Here is a 19,609-nt window from a genome sequence, read left to right as displayed (position 1 = left end):
CAAGTTCCCTTTATAGCTAATCAAATAGTAATCTAAGCCCGAATTCCTCTTCAACAAGCTACATACTCTTCTTCTAGAGACCTCTAAGAGGCGGTTCATACTCCCGCCATAGAAGGGGCGCGAGAAATTGATGTAGGGAATGCGAGAGTGATAAAGCAGGTGTCTGGAGGATGAAAGATAAGATGACAGACAAGTGAAAAAGATAAGTTAGAAGATAAGTTAGAAGATAGGTGAAAAGGACGAGTTGAAAGCCAAGTTGGAAGACAAGTTTGAAAGATAAGTTAAAAAGATAAGTTAAAAAGATAAGTTAAAAAGACGAGTTAAAAGACAAGACTCAATATCTGTTTTCCCACGCCTGTTTTGGCCTTTTTTCGCATGGCTTCTAGTTCTTCTTCGAGAATGTTATGAATGGCATCAAGGTGGATCTGCAGACGGTTCAATAGCCGGACCATAGGATTAGCGATGGCAGGAACTTACGCATTGATGGCCAGCTGGAGACTAGCCTTCTTCGCTAGCACATAACCGCGGAACTGGTCAAAGGACGATTTCGTAAGTCATGATCAAAACTTGAAGGTCACTTTTTGGATCATTGGATTTTTGAATAAGATTGGTTTGGGCCTCAAGCGATAAACGAGGTGGAATGTTTTTGCCCCAATCAGAGCCATACACAGAACGACCTCTGTATACCAGGCGTTTGCGGGGTAAGCGACGGCAACCAGAAGTTTCTGGTGATGGTGGTACTTACCCTTATTGGGCTTCTCCAAAATCTTCGTTCGCTAGATCTGATAAAATAAGAGAAACAGCTAGAGACCCTTTCTCTGGTCACACTCACGATCATTGATGAGGAGGCGGAAGTTTTTTAAGGACAGACTCTATTATGTCAAACCTTCCCTTAAGAGTGATAATCTATAGAGGAGAGCTTTCAGAGGTGGTTTATACTCCCGCTATAGAAGGGGCACGAGATATCTTTATGGGGAATATAAGTGATAAAATAGGTGTCGAAAGGATAAAAGACATTATGAAAGACATTATGAAAGACATTATGAAAGACATTATGAAAGACGTTGTTAAAGACGTTTTTAGGACATTATTTAGGACATTAGAAAAGATAAAACGAAGATTAGAATAGGTGCTAAGTAGATTTCTAAAATAAGTCAAAGCTAGAAGCTTGAGGTGGTGCGAATCAGGATAAAGTTAAGACAAGGCGAGCCTAAGCCTAGTTGGGGAGGTTCAAGAGCCGCGCAAAAAATGGCGTCAAAAGTAGTTGTTTTCGGGGTCCAATATACCGTCACTTAGCATTTTGATGTAGTCTGCAAAACTAATTTTATTCTCAAGGAGTGACATGCCATACTACATGGTCTGAACGCCCACCACTTCCCCCAACCTAGCATCTCAATACGCGAGCCACCCGCTCTCCAACCCAACCATCTTAAACAGCACAGTTCTCATACAGGTGCACCTCATTGCACAGCTCCGAGGGAGTAGCATAAGGGTTATCACAGAGCGTATTGCACACGGTGTTCTCCGGGACAAAGACGAGGAACTCGTAGTTGGGCATGGGCAGACGGAACTGCGAGTGGATATTATTGTTGGCCTCGGAAGCCTTGTAACCGGCACGGCAGGCGCAGTGGAAGGTCGAGCCCGTGTTGATGCACGAGGTGGTGATGTCACAGCTGTTCTGGCCCGAAATAGGGTTGCAGGTGCCGCACTTGGGCGGAGTTGGGTTGGCCAAGGCCAGAGTGGCCGCGGTCAGGACTGCCAGGAGGGTGAATTGCATTGTGTGAAGAGGTCTGGTATGGTTTGGTATGGTGTGATATGGTGGCTTGATGGCAACCGAGCTTCTTTTTATACTTGCCGTCTGCAGACCCCGTATAGATCGGGTTCCGGTTTTGGGTGGCAACTCGGCCTCTGAGCCTACCAGCTCATCACGAGGTCATCAGCACGGCCTTGCTGTCTTGAACTTTGGCTACTTGGTAGTGGTAGCATATGGTTGTCATTACCTCTGTTCAGCCTCGGGTATGTCCTGCAGTACTGCTCCCCGCGCTCGGATAGGCCGGAGATGCAGACGGGGCCGGGATTGGGCGAGCCGCGAATACGAGATCTGGATCAGGATCTCGAGACACCACCAATGCCTGTCCACGAGGCTGAGATCGATGGCTCGCCAGCTCAATGCCGGGGTCGAGTGCTGCTACTGCCGTTCTAGAAATAGAGGTGTCGGGGTGAGCGCGGGGTGGATGTCTCATTTTCCTTAGCCCTAACTCGACCCGGATCGCGATCCTGACTTTCCCCGAGTCCCTTATACAGGATGTGGGGAAGGGGTTGACCTGTCGCTGCAGTTGTGTCACACCGCTCCGAAGCGCATTGTAGTGCTTTGATTATTGAATGGCAATTCTCATTCTTTCAATATTATTTTGTTCCCCGTCAGGCTGGAGTCCCGAGATCGAGCATTCCGGGGTATGACAGGGATCACCAAAAACGCCTCAATAAAAGAAATTTCACCCAATTAAACTACCGGTGGGGATGTGGGGTCGTCGGCACTTCGTCTTACGTTTTCAAATTGGGAATCTATTTCCCACATGGCATGTTCGTACACGGTGTTGGTCCTGTTTTAAATTCATCGACCTAAACATCTGCATAGACCCCGCCGCCCAAGTAATACAATGCAGCCATGGCGTGGCATCGTGATCGACACGAACTACTACAACTTGGGCTGGCGAGATGCAGTGCTTGCTTCTCGGCAATTTAGGCAGACAATAGGACGCCTGAATGTAGAGTTCATCCGTGGCTATTATGTGAGGCATAATGTATCCACTGCTATGTGCGCAGTATGCGAGCCAATCGCGGAGGTACACGCTGATGTTCTCGTGTGCTATTCTTGCCTCAAGGAACGAGATCTGATCCAGGGACTATGCCGCCTTGGTGAACTTTCTTCCTTGTTTACGCCCGTATATGTAGAGACATATGACGTTGTCTACATGCGAGTCGGTAGTGTCGTAGTAAATCGGCTACTGTCAGCTTTGACCTCTACTGTCAAAGCTTACGCCAAACAGGGCGAGAAACAGAGAGCATTTAATGATCTTTATTGATTCAGCGCGAAAATAAAAAGAGATGATGGTGAGACATGAATACTAGGGCCAGGGTGTGAGGTCCGTACATCCTCCCTGACCAGCGATCAGCCACCAGGTGCCAACCTAGAGATGCGTCTTCGATTCCGGCTCTCCAATCAGCCTCAGGAAAGCCCCGTGCACCTCATCGGTCAGGTCACTAGCCTGCAGGCTGCGCCCTTTGGTCTCAAAGGCCTTCCGCGAGCACTCTCTAGTAAGACTGCTTCCAGCCCATGCAGCAAGAAGCAGCGTCGTCGTCGAGGACATCCGCTTGTCGGACTCGAGCTCAGCCTGAACTTCATCCCTGGTCTGGGCCTCCTTCGCATTATCTTGCTCACCCGAGTCCCACAGCTTGTCGTGGTAAGCCATTCGCCAGGCGAGCAGGGTGCCTAGCGAGCCCGTCAGGGTATCTCCCTGACCGCCGCTGCGCTTCAGTCCTCCCTTGATATCGGATACGATGCTCGTGACTCCGTTAGAGATCACGTCGTGAGGTCCTTTTTGAAGGATTGTCACGCCCCCGAGGGCTTTGGACAGCTCTTCGCAAGCAGCTGATTCCTTGCTGGTCTTGTCGCCGTTTCCTTCTTGGGTGATTTCCGCCTGACTGGCCACTTTGACACCCAAGGCCTTGGCGAGACGCCCGAACTCGACGACGTTTGGGGTCAGAATGCACTCCTTGTAACCTTTGATGAGGTTGGGGTCTTCTGTCACAATCATAAGTCCGTCGGCATCCAGCACAAATGGGATAGATCGTGAGCGTGCTTCTTTGATCACTTCGGCCACTACCTTGAGCGTGACCCCGTCGCGACCAAGTCCTGGTCCGATCACAAGTGCATGAAGACGAGAAAGCATGCCGATGATGGGGCCCGCGAGAGCGGAGGCATCAATCGAGTTGGGGTCTTTAACAGATTCCGTGCTCGGCAATAGCGGATGCACCATTAGGTTTGGAGAGTAACTCTTGACAACCTAGAGGCTTATCAGTCAACCATACCGGTGCTCCATCAAAGGATTGAACATACTGGGGCCGCTGAACGTTCACAGACGACATGGCTCTGGAGATTGTTAGCACCGCAGATTCGCAACCAGCAATCTGCCCACGTACCATATCACATCCTATGATATCCTAAGGTCAACGACTGTTCCTGGATTCTCGGACAAGGTCTCGATACGTACCTAATTTGGCTGAAGCAGCGGCCGAGAAGTATGGGGCTCCGGTGTAGCTTCGGCGGGGTCAGCTTAACGTCCCAGCCGGGAACTTGAGGGACATACTCAGCACATCCTCCAATGACTGCTATACGTCCCAATTGACCTAAAAGAGCTTTATTAGGATCTAGTTTTATGATTGACACTGACCGAGCCATTGATTACTGTAAATCTAGGGCGCTCGATGACAACAGACCTTTGTGGAACTTTTCGAGCATGGGGGGCACCATCTTGCGCACCCTGGTGAAGAGGACCTTCGACGAGGTCGTTACATGGTGAACGGACTCCATTGTGAATATGAATGAGGAATAGAATGAAGGAACTTAGGTAGGAAATGTAGAGATGATCTGAAGGCGAGTAATCCCCAACGGGTGATGTCACCGCGAAGTGGGGCCCGACAGGTTTATACTGTACACTTCTCAAGTTAACTTGATTCTCACTTGCCCGTGATCACTATGAAGTACAAAGATGACATTTACAACGGATAGCCCCGGTGCAATTTAAGATAGGTTAAAAGCCCGAAACAAAGCAGATTTGGTATTGGTATGACGCCCGCTATGGATAATGTTCGCAAAAATCGAGTGTTTACCCAAGGGCAACAAAAATCGCTCATAATGCTCAGCAAAAAAGACCCTCCCAAAACAAAAGAAATTATAAATGAAAGCTTACAATGCATTTTGACAACCCCGAACAGATCAACGCTTGGTTCGGGATGCCAGAGCGGCCAGTTTCTTCTGGCGCTCCAGCTTCTCCCTCTTCGCCGCCATCTCCATTGCCAACTCTTTTTCATCTTCTCTCCGTGCAGACCTCAGTGCTGCATCTTCTTCTCCCTCTACATCATCAAAGCCAGCCTCCATGTCGGAGGATGCGTCAGAGTAGTAGTCGTCGTAGCCATTGTAGTCGCCCTCGTCTTCCTCGTCTGTTCCGAGGTACTCGTCCATGCGACGCTTTCCGTTTGTCCGGCGGTCATTGCCACCGCGGCCTGGAAGTCCAGCCGTGCCACGGTATGAGGAAGCTTCGAGCGCCTTCGGTGGTGGCTTGGCTGTGCCTTTATACGAGGGCACTTCAGGCGATGGCTTCTTTGCGGGCATTTTACCCTTGATTGGCTGGGCACCAGGTGCAGGCTTCTGGCCTGGACGGCGAGCAGCTTTTTCCTGCGCCTGAGCTTCCATCATTCGGCGCTTGCGCTCGACCTTGCTGAGTCTCTCCTTGGGAACAGCCTGATGACGTAGCATGCCCACCTGTGCCGGGGCTTGATCTTGCAACGCCTTGGCCCGAGCCATGATCTCAGCAAAGGAGCCTTTTGGCGGTGGCTTTGATGGTGCAGCTGCCGGCTTTGGAGGTGCAGCCTTCGCAGGTGCAATCTTTGCAGGTGCAGCTTTGGTGGCTGCCCCGGAGCCATTCCTGGGGGCAGGTCTGGGTGATGAAGGCTTCAGGTTGGTAGCAGAGATTGGCTTGGGCACAACTCTAGGCGTTCCAGATGGTACCGAAGGCCTGTTGCTGGTTGAAGTACCGGACTTTGGACCTTCAGGCCGCGATGGACGGGAAAGCTGGTCCTCGGCCTTGCGCTTTATTCCTCCACTGGCATTTCCGCTTGCTGCTGGCCGCGGTGTAGGAATTCCTGGCTTGCGATCGACGTTTTTAACGGTCGTGGATGTAGCTGGCGGCGCCGGTGGTTGAGAAAGTGGGGCTTGAGCCGGCTTCCCCGTCTGAAGAGACGTGAGAACGGAGTCGAGAAACTAGTCGAGACGTTAGATAAGGGACGGTCAGATGGAAAGAAATGATAGCCGTACACTCATTTTTGGCTTTAGAAAGCGGAAATATATGCGTTGGCGGTATCTGGGATGCGATAAAGAGTAGAAGTACCGTTTATCGTCGATGATTAGTTCGACTAGGCAGCTTCATGACTCCCAACGTGAAACCATATATAACGATGTCTGGTCGGACGATCTGCGACCTTAGACTTGGGAGGAGGACAAAGGAAATGGCGGGATGAGAAACGGGTCCCCAGTCGATCTTCTCTGCTATTTAAAGACAAAGCAGGCAGTGAATGAGGGGGATCGAAAGAACAACAGCCTTGAACTTTCGAGATGCCAACTGGTCACGTGGCTTCGCGCCACACTCGCTTATTACTTTCTGCCGGGCGGTGGCACAGCCACAACCATCCGCATCGCACTTTTCCCTCGATTTTCACAGCCCGCTCTGTTCAGTTTCTCAACCACCCTCCGAACTCGACGTTGCAGTCTCCGCCCAATTCGCGGTTAAATCGATTGTTTCTCCTGTTCTAGACGAAAAACAAAAAGGTATGTGTCTCGCTGCCTGCATGCATCAACCTCAGTACCGGCGCACTGTTCGCAAACTTCAATACTCGACTCTTGAGGCTGACAACAAGTTTTTGCGATAGTCTATCAAAATGAAGTACCTCGCCGCTTACCTCCTCCTGTCCCTGGCTGGCAACGAGTCTCCCTCTGCCGCCGACATCAAGGGTGTCCTCTCCTCCGTCGGTATCGATGCCGACTCCGAGCGCCTCGACAAGCTCATCTCTGAGCTCAAGGGCAAGAACCTCCAGGAGGTTAGTTACAACCACGACCTTTGAATCATCCGAACATAACATACTAACTACGTGGTTACAGTTGATCGCTGAGGGTTCCACCAAGCTCGCCTCCGTTCCCTCCGGTGGTGCTGGCGGTGCTGCCGCCCCTGCCGCCGCTGCCGGTGGTGCTGCTGACGCTCCCGCCGCTGAGGAGAAGGAGGAGGAGAAGGAGGAGTCCGATGAGGACATGGGCTTCGGTCTTTTCGACTAAATGCCTTGCTCTCTGGAACCTCAAAAATGACGACTTGGGGGGACAGACATCTGGATGGTGCTTCCAGTTCGGGAGGTGTCTTCGCCGACTGGGGTTTCAAATGTGCATTGTTCAGACTGTTCTAATGCAGTTACGGATTCTTCATATGTGAGCTTGAAAGAGCTCTTAGCCAATACAGATTCATCTGTCCTCCACCGCTGTGTTTTGCGTAGGATGTAGTTTTATGGCATGTCAAGCCCTGGAGGATTTGTTCCAAGGCCGTCAACACCATTTTGCGTATGCCTGTCCTTCAGTAAGCGACGATGAACTAGCCAAGGGACATGTCGAGGTCGCGACTTTTGATATCAAAATGGAAGTGAATGTAGGGATAGCCATAGTGTAATGGAAATACACCCTCGTAATGAACCATGGGTACGAGAAGCCTCGCACGTTCAAAGTGGGGTAGTCCGGTACCATCCACGAACTTTCATCAATAAATTACGGTTCGTAACATGATACATACTTGGCCCCCGAAAGGGACTAGTGTGTTAGGGCTAACCCTCGGAAATCGCTTAGACGAGCCCTGCCCACCTCGCCAGTTGTGGTGCGCCCAGACGCTCCGTTTAGCGACACGACAATCCCGACAACCCATCTTCCTTCGCTTTTCGAGATCCCGTTCGAAAAGCGAGCTCAAAGGAAACCACCGCTAAAATGGCTGACACCGAATACGTGAGTTTTCTATCTCGTCCACATACAGTCCTCGACTTTGATGCTAACAATTACCTTTAGAACGCCGAGGAGGCTGCCGGTACGTTATTAAATCCAACCTCTATCCCACCCATCCCCCGAAGAGAGTCACCCGTGTCAAGTCTTGGAAACGAATGAAACGCCTGGGAGAAACGAACCACGATGATGAATTTGATGGAAATTTGGCGCGGGGACAAATTCGACTTTGGCCCAGGAGGATGGACACACACGATGAACAATGAGAACCAAATCGCTGACAGCGCTTTCGTTCCACAGAGATCAAGAAGAGAAGACAGTTCCGCAAGTTTTCCTACCGCGGCATTGACCTCGACCAGTACGTTTGCTCGCCATCCCCTCGCCACCCAATCCACCCAATAAAACCATTCACAACCTACGCCTGGTGCCCATGCGATTCAAGGGCAACCGTCTATGTAACCTTCAGTGTTATCATGGGTTTTGAATCGCATTTGTACCAGACGTGGTGTCGTGATGGGAATTGGCAATGAAAATTTTTCGTCCAACATGAATCTAACTGAATACACCAGGCTTCTCGACCTCTCCTCCGAGCAGCTCCGCGATGTTGTCCACGCTCGTGCCCGCAGACGCTTCAACCGCGGTCTCAAGCGCAAGCCCATGGGTCTGATCAAGAAGCTTCGCAAGGCCAAGCAGGAGGCCAAGCCCAACGAGAAGCCCGACCTCGTCAAGACCCACCTCCGTGACATGATCGTTGTCCCCGAGATGATCGGCTCCGTCATCGGTATCTACTCCGGCAAGGAGTTCAACCAGGTTGAGATCAAGCCTGAGATGGTTGGCCACTACCTTGCTGAGTTCTCCATCTCTTAGTACGTTCCACCTAACTACAGTTTCTCCCTCCAGCGCTAACAACCCTCCAGCAAGCCCGTCAAGCACGGTCGTCCCGGTATCGGTGCCACCCACTCTTCCCGTTTCATTCCCCTCAAGTAAACGACTTCAAACGATTCCCCTTGGAGTGGCGTGTGGTGGAGAAGGTTTTGGGAAAGGAAAAATGGAAGCCAGCGCAGTCCTCAACTGGGCTTCTTTATTCAGCTTGTATTTCCAGAGCGGGTCAGCTGTTTCCGTCTCAATTTAAAGATTTTGTCGGCATAAAAATCACCGGGGATCTTGTATCAAGTCTTCGTCGATCTGGCGGAGTTAAAAGGTATCCTACCCCCGGTTTCGTTTTTCGTTACTGGGGAATGGAGTTTCAATTTACGATATGACAACTTTCATCTCGTACCTCGTAGCATACTGTGACGAAGCCAAACATCGGACTGCGCATCTTGCTTCAGTGAACGATGCCTTGTGTATAGTTTGCTGGTTCCTATATTTGTTTCTAGATTGACGTATCGCTTTGGCTTTTGGTCTGCCTGGGCAAGATTCGATGGCAGTGTGCAGTATGGCTATACTCTAGTCCTTGACACCCCGAGGCATTCAACCTCACCTTAGCTTTGGTCTCATGGTATGAGCTATGGTTGTTTCTGCCCCCCAAACGTCGATCGTCGCCCATTTACATGGTGGTAATGGTCTTAACTCCGAAGTCTATGGGCAAGTTGGGGTCATGACAACATGGAGGGTCCACTTGGAACTAAAAGCGCCGAGGAGCACCGAGCGGGCTGATGACGGCGTGGGCGGCAAACGGTGAATGGCGTGAACGGCATGACAATGCCAATGCTATTAGAATATTTATAATATAGTCAAAGTGTCAATCAGCGCTTAGATTCGCTAAGCTGCGAACATGCCAACCGCAAGACAGCGAAGCGAAGCGGGCTTATGTCCGACGGTGGACGGCGGTTCGGGTATTGGCCAAACGAAAGAAACCTTCGATGTAACAATGGGCCGAGGCAACCGATCCCCAGGAACCGAGAACCGCGAAAGACCCCGTCCGAATTGCTTTCTTATAATCTCCATCACTGCCCTTTGTGATTCACATCTGACATACGGCTTGCCGATTCATCCCTCCCCTACCTCCCCCGGATCGGCACTTGGCTCTTCCCCGCAATATGCCCGTCTCCTCCAATTACCCCCCGGTCGACATCCCCAACGTCGACCTCTGGTCTTTCCTGTTCGAGCGCAAGGACAGGCCTTTCCCCGATGACAAGAGTGAGTAGATGAGAGCCACATAGTACTTGTTTTGCCTCGCAATAGACCATTTACTAACGCATCCCAGTCCTCTACCAGGATGCCGACACTAAGCGACACTACACCTACAAGGGCCTGAAGGAGGCATCCTTAGATTTCGGAAAGGGTCTGAAGGCCCTCTACGAGTGGCGCAAGGGCGATGTGCTCGGCCTCTTCACCCCGAACTCCATCGACACCCCGGTGCTGATGTGGGGAACCCTCTGGGCAGGCGGCATTATCTCCCCAGCCAACCCAGCATATACAGTCGACGAGCTGGCCTTCCAGCTGAAGAACTCCGGTGCCAAGGCACTTGCAACACAGGTTTCCGTGCTGTCCGTTGCCGTCGAGGCCGCGAAAAAGGTCGGAATCCCCGAGGACCGCATCATCCTGCTCGGCGACCAGCGGGATCCGAATGCCCGCTATAAGCATTTCACTTCCGTCCGCAATATCTCTGGTGCTACCCGGTACCGCAAGCAGAAGATTACTCCCGAGTCCGATTTGGCGTTTTTGGTTTACTCGTCAGGAACTACTGGTGTTCCCAAGGGTGTGATGCTGTCGCACAGGAATATCGTCGCCAATATTATGCAACAGGTTGTCGCCGAGGGTGGGAATCTTAGCTGGAAGGGAGGCCCTGATGGTCAGGGTGACCGTGTTCTGGCATTTTTACCTTTCTACCATATCTACGGTATGTCCAACGTATCATCCATATCGTTTGGTACAATGTTAACAGTAGCTTTCTAGGATTGACCTGTTTGATCACCCAGGCCCTCTACAAGGGTTACCACCTTGTTGTCATGTCCAAGTTTGATATTGAGAAGTGGTGTGCCCACGTGCAAAACTATCACGTTACCTTCAGTTACATCGTTCCTCCGGTGGTACTTCTGCTTGGCAAGCACCCCGTGGTCGATAAGTACGACTTGTCCAGCCTGCGCATGATGAACTCGGGCGCAGCGCCCCTCACGCAAGAGCTAGTGGAGAATGTCTACTCCCGTATCAAGGTTGGTATCAAGCAAGGATACGGTCTCAGTGAGACCAGCCCCACCACGCACTCCCAGCGGTGGGAGGATTGGCGCGACCACATCGGCTCCGTCGGCCGTATGATGCCTAATATGGAAGCCCGGTACATGACTATGCCAGAAGACGGCTCCGAGCCTCAGGAAGTAAAGTCTGGCGAGGTCGGTGAGCTCTATCTGCGTGGCCCCAACGTCTTCTTGGGCTACCACAAAAACCCGGAAGCTACCAAGGAGTGTCTGTCATCCGACGGCTGGTTCCGTACTGGTGATGTGGGATACCAAGATGTCAAGGGGAATTTCTTCATCACGGATCGTGTGAAGGAGCTCATCAAGTACAAGGGATTCCAGGTTCCTCCTGCCGAGCTTGAGGGTATCCTGGTGGACAATGAGGCTATCGACGATGTCGCTGTTATTGGCATCGAGAGCGAGGCTCACGGCTCAGAAGTGCCGCTGGCGTGTGTTGTCCGAAGCGCCAAGAGCAAGTCTTCTGGCACCAGCGAGGAACAGGAAGCCGCGAAGATCGTGCAGTGGTTGGATAGCAAGGTCGCCCATCACAAGCGTCTGCGCGGTGGTGTGCGCTTCGTGGATGAGATCCCCAAGAACCCCAGTGGAAAGATCTTGCGCCGCATGTTGAAGCAGAAGTTCAAGGACGAGGCTCAACGCCCCAAGGCCAAGCTTTAGATATTTTTTTTTTGTAAATAAACCTGAAATATTTGGAACTTACTGCCTAAACCCATATTCAATTGTTAAAGTAACCCGAAAAAATGATGTACTTTTGTTCTCACCTCCTTTCCCTCAAGGGAAGAATCTCTTAACCATCCCCTCAACATCCTCCCCCTCAACAGAATCAATCTTCTCCTTAGCAACCTTCTCAACCGCCTCCTCAACAGGGACATCCCCATTGACAAGATCAATCCATCCCTCCGTATCATCCCTTGCAAGCAACAGATCCGCAACAATGGCAACATCTTCACGCGTAACACTCCCATGACCCTTCGGCGTGATACCAAGCTCGACTTTCCGCGTAGCAGGCCCATCCTTCAAAAAGCCCGGACGCAGGTTAATCGCCTGGAACGGAGCCGCAGAGGTATCCTGCTTGCGTCGCACTGCCAGCGCGGTCATGTACTCGTCTGCTTCTTGTTTGGCTTTGGCATAGGTGGGCAGCGCTTCGGTGTTTGTGTGCATGATCCCGGCCCATTGGTCGTCGGGCATCCAGCGGGGCTGCTTCTTGCGGCTGCCGATGTATGAGACCATGAGGAATTTGCTTACGCTGGGCGAGGCGAAGGAGGCGGTCATGAAGTGCTTTGCGGCTTCTTGGTCGATGGCGATCGTCCTAGCTGGGCCGCCTTTGCCGCCGGCACCTGAAATGGTTAAATTAGTAAAGGCATTTTGCGAGCTTTAATAAAATATATTGGCGAAGGGGATGTGCAATATATCTCCAAGTCCGGTACCACGGAACTTTAGTGGGTGGGGAGGGGCACAAGCGTACCAGCCGACCAGACCACATAGTCTGGAGTCACAGAGTCGAGGATCTTCCTCGCATCTGCGGGGCTCTTCACTTCGTCCAGGCTGGAAATCAGCACGTTTACCTTGCCCTTGCGACCCTTGCCTAGCTCCAGGATCTCGCTCTCGTGAGCGGGGTTGCGCACGACGCTGGTGACATTCCAGGCCCGGTTGAGCAGGAGGGGGGTCATATGGAGGGCCACTTTGCCATGGCCACCAAGCAGAAGAACTTGCATTGTGAACTGTGGTGTGTGTAAATGATCAGAGGTGTTTCCAGAGAGAAATTAAGCGTTTCAGTAGGATGTTCAGCTCATGCGCACACTCGGACTATGTCGTCATCGTACGTTCATCCGATTTCTAATTGAACCATCAACCCAGAACATACGATGTTAAAGTTTTTTAAGCTTTGCAGATGACCTCTCCTCGGTATAAATATAGTCTTATTGTTCACAAGATAGGCCAAGGTCAATTATACAGCAATTTAGCAAGACGCACCAGAAGGCACATTCTCACACTTGCTGCTGGAATCGCCACCGGTGATTGAGACACCCGACCAAGTCCAGTCTGAGCAGCTACCAGCACCGCAGAGAATATAGACCTTGGTCGCGTCGGTCTCCACGGAACCAGTAATCTTCTCCACGGTCAAGTCAGTGATGGGCACGCCTGTGGTCGGGTCGCCGGTGGGGCTGCCGTTCTCGTAGTCCTGCTCAAAGACAATGCCGTAGTCGGTGATTCCGGAGAGCGTGATGTCAGAGAAGGTCACGCCCGAGACGGAGCCGGTTGCACCGGCGATTGTCTTGATGCGGATGCCGTTCGCCGAGTTGGTCACTGTTGAGTCCGAGATGGTCACGTTCTTGACGGTGTTATCATCGCGGTTGCCCACGGAGCCGATAGACAGGCCGTGGCCACCGGAACAGGTGCCGCCAGTAAAGATGATGTTCTATAGAATATCAGTAATCACTGCTTTGTGTTATATCGAAGACCTTTTAAGAGAAATAAAAAGGACTATGGGGTACGCACAGAGCCCGAGTTAATGGCCAGGCAGTCGTCCTGGTTCTTGACAACAGCGTCTCGGATGGTCACACCGCTACTCTCGCCAACATCAAAGGCATCGGTATTGTGGCCGCCGTTATGATCACCGGCCGAGTTGTCAACAGTGATACGATTCAGGACGACGTTATCGGACTGGACGCTAAAGGCCTGCACGGGCGTGTTCTTGACATTGAGGCCGGTAATGGTCGAGTCGTCCAGGCTGTGGGCATAGAAGAACTTGGGCTTGGTTTTACCACCGTTGGTGCCCTTGCCGTCCCACCAGCGTGCACCGCCGCCGTTGATGGTGTGGTTGGATGTTCCGCTGACGATAATGTTCGATCCGGCGATACGGATGAGAGGGCCTTTCCACTCCTTGTATCCGAAGGTGGTTTCGCCGTTGAAGATGACCTATTGTTAGGGTTAGACGCCGTACCGCATTACAATGGTCTGGAATCCTACCTTGGTCCCATCCTCGAGGTCGGAAAGATCCAGCGTCTCACCAGCAGGCACCTCGATGTTGTCAAGCATAATAGTGGTGCACGACTTCTGACTCTCGCTGGCCTTGGCAGCCGAAGAGAAGGTGCAGGAGGTGGATCTCTTAACCTGACTTGAGGCGCGAGAAGCAGTCGGGAAAGCAGATACGATGGCTGCGCCCAAAGCCAGCATCGAAACAACAGAGGAACGCATTTTGAAGTTTTGTCCGGTCAACGGACAAGTAAATGAGGGCGAATAGAGAGAGCCTAGCTCGAATAAAAGAGAAAAAAAGAATGAATAGTAAAGAATGGATTGACTCGAAGAAAACAATCAACTACATGGCACAACCTCGCTATATAAGAAGGTCCAAAATTAGCGGAAGCGACATGAAACAGTTGAATGACTATTGTTCCTTCAATCAAAACCCCTATCGGGACCACTGGGTCCCATTATACTTCGGTAAAACTAGTCGAAGCCCTGAAAGGTCTCCATAGCGCGCGTCACCGCCATGTTAAGGGGGCTAGTCTATCCCCCTATTCGGCGGTGGTCCGAGTTGATCCACAAATATCCCGACGGCGTGTTCGGAGGGGGCAAGAGCCGAGAGTCGCTGAAGGAAGCTATTCCTAAACCTCGGAAGATGGTCATTAAAGGTTATTGGCGGGTCGGGGCCATCCGTTTCAGCCTGAGTTGGCTACTTTGTCCTCCAATAAGCACTTGGTTGATGGAGCTCTTTGCAGAACGCCAGGTACGAGGTTGCCGGAGTGGGGCAACGCTTGTTGTCCCACTCGGAGTCCATGAGGTGTTGTCATTAACATCATGCATACTTGTCTTGGATTGCTTGTTAGCTAGAGTGGTCAGCATCACGTTGGGCCGACCATTGGCAATTAATCTCGAGGAGGTCGACACCGTCCTTCCCGAACTGCAATCTAATGGCAGAGCGAGTCAGATACAGGAGATACAGAGGCGCTTTCGGCTCCAATTGCAATTTTCAATCAAATCACAAGATACTGAATACTCTGTGGCAAGGTGATGATATCACTACATAGCAACCGTGTCCATGCTCGTGAGGGGAGAATAAGCTCGATACATTTTATTCCATGTAAATATTCCAATAACAGAAAATAAAGAACCAGTCAAGACTTCTTCACTAGTTATACACGACTAGAGTAAAACAGATCAAGTTTCAATCCACAACCACGACCATTTTCCCATGTGCTTCACCGTTTTCCATCAACCGATGTGCTTCTTGAATCTCTTCGAACTTGAATGTTTTCCATGGTCTAGCGCTGATCCGTGACTGCGCAGCCATAGTGACAATTTCCTGCAGAGGGACATCTGACAGTGGGAACTCTGGAGTCCCAAACACGAAACTTCCAAAGAAGCTAAAATGCACGCCACTTGCCATCTGGAGGAGAGGGTTGAATTCAGGTACCGGGTCAAGGCCACCCAGGAAGCCTGCTAGACAGACTCTGCCGCCTCTGTGTACCATTTTCAGCGAATCAAGGACCGTGCTGTTGCCGATGAGCTCTAGCACGGCGTCGAATTTCTCTGAAACTCGTTGCGAAAGTTCCGGACCTTCAATTATCACCTTGCGGACGCCTAGAGCTTCTAATTGATTGACGCGAGATTCATTGCGAGTGGTCGCCGTAACATGAACGCCAGCCTCCACTGCGAGATTAATAGCGGCCCTGCCGAAGGAAGAAGTGCCACCACGAATCAACAGCCGTTGATTCTTCGAAACCTCAAGATTGCGAAAAAGACATGTCCATGCCGTGGCATATGATTCAGGAAGGGCAGCTAGTTGGTCCCAGGGAAGGTGCGCCGCAGCCGGTCCGAGAGGAACGACGTTGGAGACTTTAGCACGTGTATACTGGGCATAGCTGCCATCGATTGTGCGTCCTAAGCCACCCATGAGACTCGCGACTGGAGTGCCTTCTTCAAACTCTTTTCCCGGACAGTTGGCTACGATGCCAACGCACTCGATTCCGCTGATGGGCATCCACTCGGCCCATTCACCCTTGCGCATGTGCATCTCGGCATGGTTGATGCCAAAGGCCTTGACTTGGATCACAACTTCGCCGATTTTTGGTTGAGGTTCAGGGACCTCTTTGATGATGAGAGATTCGGGGCCTCCGAACTTGTCAATAACAATGGCCTTCATGATGCTGTTTATGTTTGGTAATTAAATAGAGATGTGAAGGAGCCCTAGAGTCTTAGAAGAGGGTGGATGTAGATTAACATCATAACTGTCTCAACCTTGGCTTTTATAGGTATGTATTCCAAATATTCCTAACAAGCCATAGTATTTGCATGGTTTGCAAGGATATCGCCCGAGTCCTGTTTTGCAACGATGTCGCCCGAGTCATCAATGAGGCTACGGCGTTCTAGGCTCGTTTGCTTGGTTTGTTTGATTTAACCGTCAAATCAGCCACGGTTCAAACACGAGCGACGAACCAGATCCACGACAGCCTCACGCTAATGAGGTGCAAACATTGAGTGACGAATAACGTGAGTCTTGAATTCGTGAGTGTTTGCATCATGGAGATTTGACCCGGATCCAACTACATGATTGGGCCTTCCGAAGGTTCGAGTCAGATAGAGTTAAAGTGACATCTATGGAAGTAGAGTGAAGATGCTCCCCGAAGATCCCGGTGTTTGCATATCTTAGTAATCCTACAATGAGGCCTGTGATTTCGGCCTCGGACGGGAGTGCTATGTACGACGATGGCTGTGGTAGCCTTGTGAAATCTATCATCGAAGCCGATGATGTCGCAAACTTACATCGCTACGCGAAAGTCCGTGGTACACGTTTCTTCAGTCCTGGAGCTGAGGTGCACGATTGGAACCCCGATGAATGGGACCCTTTCCTACTTGCTGCAGAAAATGGCAACATCGATGCGCTTCGTGCACTTGCGGAAATCTACCAGTCCGATCCTAGTCAAACGGAGCCACTTGAAGCTCGACTTAGGCGCAAGAACATTCACTTACTGAGCGTCGCGTGTCTCTATGCCCGGTTCGAGGCGGCGGAATATCTCCTAAGCTGCGGTCCTCCCTTGGGGGGCAAATTGAACGATCAGGAATTCACCAATTCACCTCTTCTGTCCTCAGTAGCAGCGCTCGGATTTACCAGGGGAAAATTAGGGCGTGATATCGAGAAATCCGACATCGAAAACTTCGTCTATCGACTATTGGGCAGAGGCGCTTCGGTTTGTCAACCCAATCGTTACGCCAATAAAGATCAACCCGATCAACAATCTTCACCGAAAGACTTACTTGAGACCGTGCTCGGAGTGGCGGCTCCCCATGCAAGTTATAAACTAGCCTCTCGCCTCATTGCCGAAGGAGCCGATATTCACGCCCAGCAGGAATGGTATGAGCTAGGTGAAGGTGACGTTGAAAAGGTCACCGCCCTGCACATAGCCAGCGGATCCTGGAATCTTGAGTTTATTCAAGCGCTGGTTGAAAACTATGGCGATGGTGAGCTTGCCGAAGCGGTTACTGTGGCTGACAGTAAGGGACGGCTCCCACTCCACTGGGCCCTGCTTAGCCTCCGGGGCTCATTTGACCAAAGATCAGAGTAAGAGACGATCTCCAAGGGGTTTAAGATCGTAAAGCTGTTACTTGAGGCCAACCCAGATACCGTCAATATGCGGGGCCACCGTGGAGCGGCTTTTAATTTCGCCGTGGCAGGCATGGTTGACGGTCCTGGGAGTCTAATATTCGTGAAGCTGCTTTTAGACACCAATCCACACGCTAGCACCCTGAATGTTCGCTATCAGTCGGGTGACACAGCTCTACTCCACGTTCTGAAACACCACGAGGGCTGCAGTTGGAGTCATAAGGGGTATTTTATGCCACTGGTTGACCTTCTCCTTGCACACGGAGCCGACAAAGGTCTCCACAATAATCATGGTCAGACGGTGCTACACAAGCTGGCCTCTAGTCCTACATACAACGAACCAGTCTGCCCTGATCTACTGGAAGCGCTCATTCCATTTGTCGATATCAACCAGGCCGACGCGAACGGCTGGACAGCGCTGCATTTTATGGCGAGAAACTTGCGGCAAATCAAAGCGTCTCGTTTGCTGGTCAGTCGAGGTGCAGATCCCAGCGTGATCAATAAAAAGGGAAACACGCCTCTCCATGAGGCGGTAGGAGGAAGGCTTATCGGGAGGCGAATGGAAGACGGGTCACTTGAAGGGCCGGCACTTTCAGAGAAGATCCAGGCGCAGGATGAGATCATTTCGATATTGCAAGCTGGGGCCTCGATGGACCAGCCCAACATGGCAGGTAAAACACCGGCACAGCTTTTAGCGGATAAACGGGCGCAGTGGGAGAAAGGTCGTGAATAGATCGAATGCCAAGTGAGTGAAATTAATCAATGGAATCTACCGGTTGAGAAATTACGTACTCCGGGCACCGGAATGAGTGACAGGTCATCTCCACACCACATCCCTGGCCACTTTTACGGGCAGTGCAGCGATAGCACGACTTCAGGTGACGCTCACCCCCGATCTCTTCTGATTACATGCAATATGACACTCATCCTTCTTCTTGCCCGGACGGCAGCCCTATTATCTACCACCATTATAGATTTAGAAGTTGTCAGGTTTTCACATACGACTATAAGATGAGGAGTATAGAGCTTCCCGTCCGCTAAGCCGTACCTAAGCCGTACCTAAGCCGCAAGCCTTAAGCTACTGCTCAAGTAGCCATATGCTCCATTTAGACCGGTGGGGGAAAGCGCAAACGGCCCATTTCCGCTGTGGTATGTATCATCCAATGACTCCCCGCAGCGGTGCAGTCTTGAGAGTCAGTGCAGCGGTAGCGCATCGGGGAGTGTCTCTCGCCTCCTTCTAACCCTGTCTATTGCGCACTCACCTTTCGCAACCCCGGTCGCGCAACGCTAAAGCGGCGCGCACCTTATTTCACACAGACTTTCTCCCTTGAAGCAGTATATATTATATTGTCCTCTTGACTCCAGTACATACGACCATAGGGTGTGGAGAACAGGGCTTCCCGTCCGCTCAGCCGTACTTAAGCCACACGCCGGCAGGTTAGTAGTTGGGTGGGTGACCACCAGCGAATCCCTGCTGTTGTATGTCGGTGCTCACCCACTTTTTGTAATTCGTTGGGATACTTGCCCTTGCCGCTTTACCCTTCAGCCCCTTCAGGCCGCTTCACCTGAATGCCCTGAAGGCCCTCTATTCTTCGCCCGATCGCCCTGAAGACCCCCTAAAGTGGTGACGTGGCTCCTCGGCTAAACTTTCCCTTACCCTCCTTCCCGCTCGTATCCTTGCCTCCCATCTTTGCTTTTGCCTTCCCGGTGGTCTAAACCTGAACCTGGTTGGGGCTGGTCACGGAAAATATATTCACCGTGGCCATCACAACCCTCTAGTCTGGTCTTGGCTATATCCTCTCCAAGAACGTAGTGAAGATTCTGACCAAAGACTTGGTATAGAAACGAATGGCTCGCTCCGATGTAAATAAACATAATTGAAGGGTCCCCATAGCCCAACGAATATCTTATATCATATATATGTATGTCGCCTAAGGGTTTTTGCTACGCTGCTCCCGTGCCGTTCTGCCACCCTACGCGCTATGTGGTTGGCTGCCG

General features: G+C 51.3%; 11 protein-coding genes across 11 annotated transcripts; 5 read left to right on the top strand and 6 right to left on the bottom strand.

Moving 5' to 3' along the window:
* Positions 1–1,429: 1,429 nt before the first annotated feature.
* On the bottom strand, positions 1,430–1,777 carry N7498_002258 (putative adhesin; the record flags this gene model as incomplete). The annotated part of the gene is made up of 1 exon (XM_058449320.1): positions 1,430–1,777. The coding sequence occupies one exon, from the start codon at positions 1,775–1,777 to the stop codon at positions 1,430–1,432; it is 348 nt and encodes a 115-aa protein (XP_058311664.1).
* Positions 1,778–3,191: 1,414 nt separating this feature from the next.
* Positions 3,192–4,594, bottom strand: N7498_002257 (ATP-dependent (S)-NAD(P)H-hydrate dehydratase; the record flags this gene model as incomplete). The annotated part of the gene is made up of 6 exons (XM_058449319.1): positions 3,192–4,067; positions 4,121–4,153; positions 4,204–4,214; positions 4,275–4,321; positions 4,371–4,410; positions 4,501–4,594. 6 exons carry the CDS (start codon positions 4,592–4,594, stop codon positions 3,192–3,194), a joined length of 1,101 nt encoding a protein of 366 aa, XP_058311663.1.
* A 405-nt stretch (positions 4,595–4,999) lies between these two features.
* Positions 5,000–6,103, bottom strand: N7498_002256 (uncharacterized protein; the record flags this gene model as incomplete). The annotated part of the gene is made up of 2 exons (XM_058449318.1): positions 5,000–6,043; positions 6,098–6,103. The coding sequence occupies 2 exons, from the start codon at positions 6,101–6,103 to the stop codon at positions 5,000–5,002; spliced, it is 1,050 nt and encodes a 349-aa protein (XP_058311662.1).
* A 385-nt stretch (positions 6,104–6,488) lies between these two features.
* On the top strand, positions 6,489–7,302 carry aspf8 (ribosomal protein P2). The gene is made up of 3 exons (XM_058449317.1): positions 6,489–6,607; positions 6,709–6,876; positions 6,938–7,302. The coding sequence occupies exons 2-3, from the start codon at positions 6,718–6,720 to the stop codon at positions 7,106–7,108; spliced, it is 330 nt and encodes a 109-aa protein (XP_058311661.1). The 5' UTR covers positions 6,489–6,607; positions 6,709–6,717; the 3' UTR covers positions 7,109–7,302.
* A 401-nt stretch (positions 7,303–7,703) lies between these two features.
* Positions 7,704–8,842, top strand: N7498_002254 (40S ribosomal uS19 domain-containing protein; the record flags this gene model as incomplete). Its single annotated transcript, XM_058449316.1, has 5 exons — positions 7,704–7,816; positions 7,877–7,895; positions 8,095–8,168; positions 8,380–8,676; positions 8,728–8,842. Coding segments are annotated over 5 exons (573 nt in total), but the record flags the coding sequence as incomplete, so codon positions are not given.
* A 1,010-nt stretch (positions 8,843–9,852) lies between these two features.
* On the top strand, positions 9,853–11,664 carry N7498_002253 (acyl--CoA ligase; the record flags this gene model as incomplete). The annotated part of the gene is made up of 3 exons (XM_058449315.1): positions 9,853–9,952; positions 10,020–10,655; positions 10,712–11,664. 3 exons carry the CDS (start codon positions 9,853–9,855, stop codon positions 11,662–11,664), a joined length of 1,689 nt encoding a protein of 562 aa, XP_058311659.1.
* A 114-nt stretch (positions 11,665–11,778) lies between these two features.
* On the bottom strand, positions 11,779–12,722 carry N7498_002252 (uncharacterized protein; the record flags this gene model as incomplete). The annotated part of the gene is made up of 2 exons (XM_058449314.1): positions 11,779–12,344; positions 12,473–12,722. The coding sequence occupies 2 exons, from the start codon at positions 12,720–12,722 to the stop codon at positions 11,779–11,781; spliced, it is 816 nt and encodes a 271-aa protein (XP_058311658.1).
* Positions 12,723–12,967: 245 nt separating this feature from the next.
* Positions 12,968–14,205, bottom strand: N7498_002251 (glycoside hydrolase family 28 protein; the record flags this gene model as incomplete). Its single annotated transcript, XM_058449313.1, has 3 exons — positions 12,968–13,426; positions 13,507–13,926; positions 13,978–14,205. The coding sequence occupies 3 exons, from the start codon at positions 14,203–14,205 to the stop codon at positions 12,968–12,970; spliced, it is 1,107 nt and encodes a 368-aa protein (XP_058311657.1).
* A 970-nt stretch (positions 14,206–15,175) lies between these two features.
* Positions 15,176–16,153, bottom strand: N7498_002250 (uncharacterized protein; the record flags this gene model as incomplete). The annotated part of the gene is made up of 1 exon (XM_058449312.1): positions 15,176–16,153. The coding sequence occupies one exon, from the start codon at positions 16,151–16,153 to the stop codon at positions 15,176–15,178; it is 978 nt and encodes a 325-aa protein (XP_058311656.1).
* Positions 16,154–16,670: 517 nt separating this feature from the next.
* N7498_002249 (uncharacterized protein) lies at positions 16,671–17,573 on the top strand (the record flags this gene model as incomplete). The annotated part of the gene is made up of 1 exon (XM_058449311.1): positions 16,671–17,573. The coding sequence occupies one exon, from the start codon at positions 16,671–16,673 to the stop codon at positions 17,571–17,573; it is 903 nt and encodes a 300-aa protein (XP_058311655.1).
* A 66-nt stretch (positions 17,574–17,639) lies between these two features.
* N7498_002248 (ankyrin repeat domain-containing protein) lies at positions 17,640–18,344 on the top strand (the record flags this gene model as incomplete). Its single annotated transcript, XM_058449310.1, has 1 exon — positions 17,640–18,344. The coding sequence occupies one exon, from the start codon at positions 17,640–17,642 to the stop codon at positions 18,342–18,344; it is 705 nt and encodes a 234-aa protein (XP_058311654.1).
* Between the last annotated feature and the right edge of the window lie 1,265 nt (positions 18,345–19,609).

Source organism: Penicillium cinerascens (genome assembly GCF_028974065.1).
Source record: "Penicillium cinerascens strain IBT 15544 chromosome Unknown contig_1_segment0_segment0, whole genome shotgun sequence".
In the NCBI taxonomy this organism is placed as follows: domain Eukaryota; kingdom Fungi; phylum Ascomycota; class Eurotiomycetes; order Eurotiales; family Aspergillaceae; genus Penicillium; species Penicillium cinerascens.
Note: the sequence above shows the minus strand (reverse complement) of the source record. Positions and strands in the feature narration are given on the sequence as shown.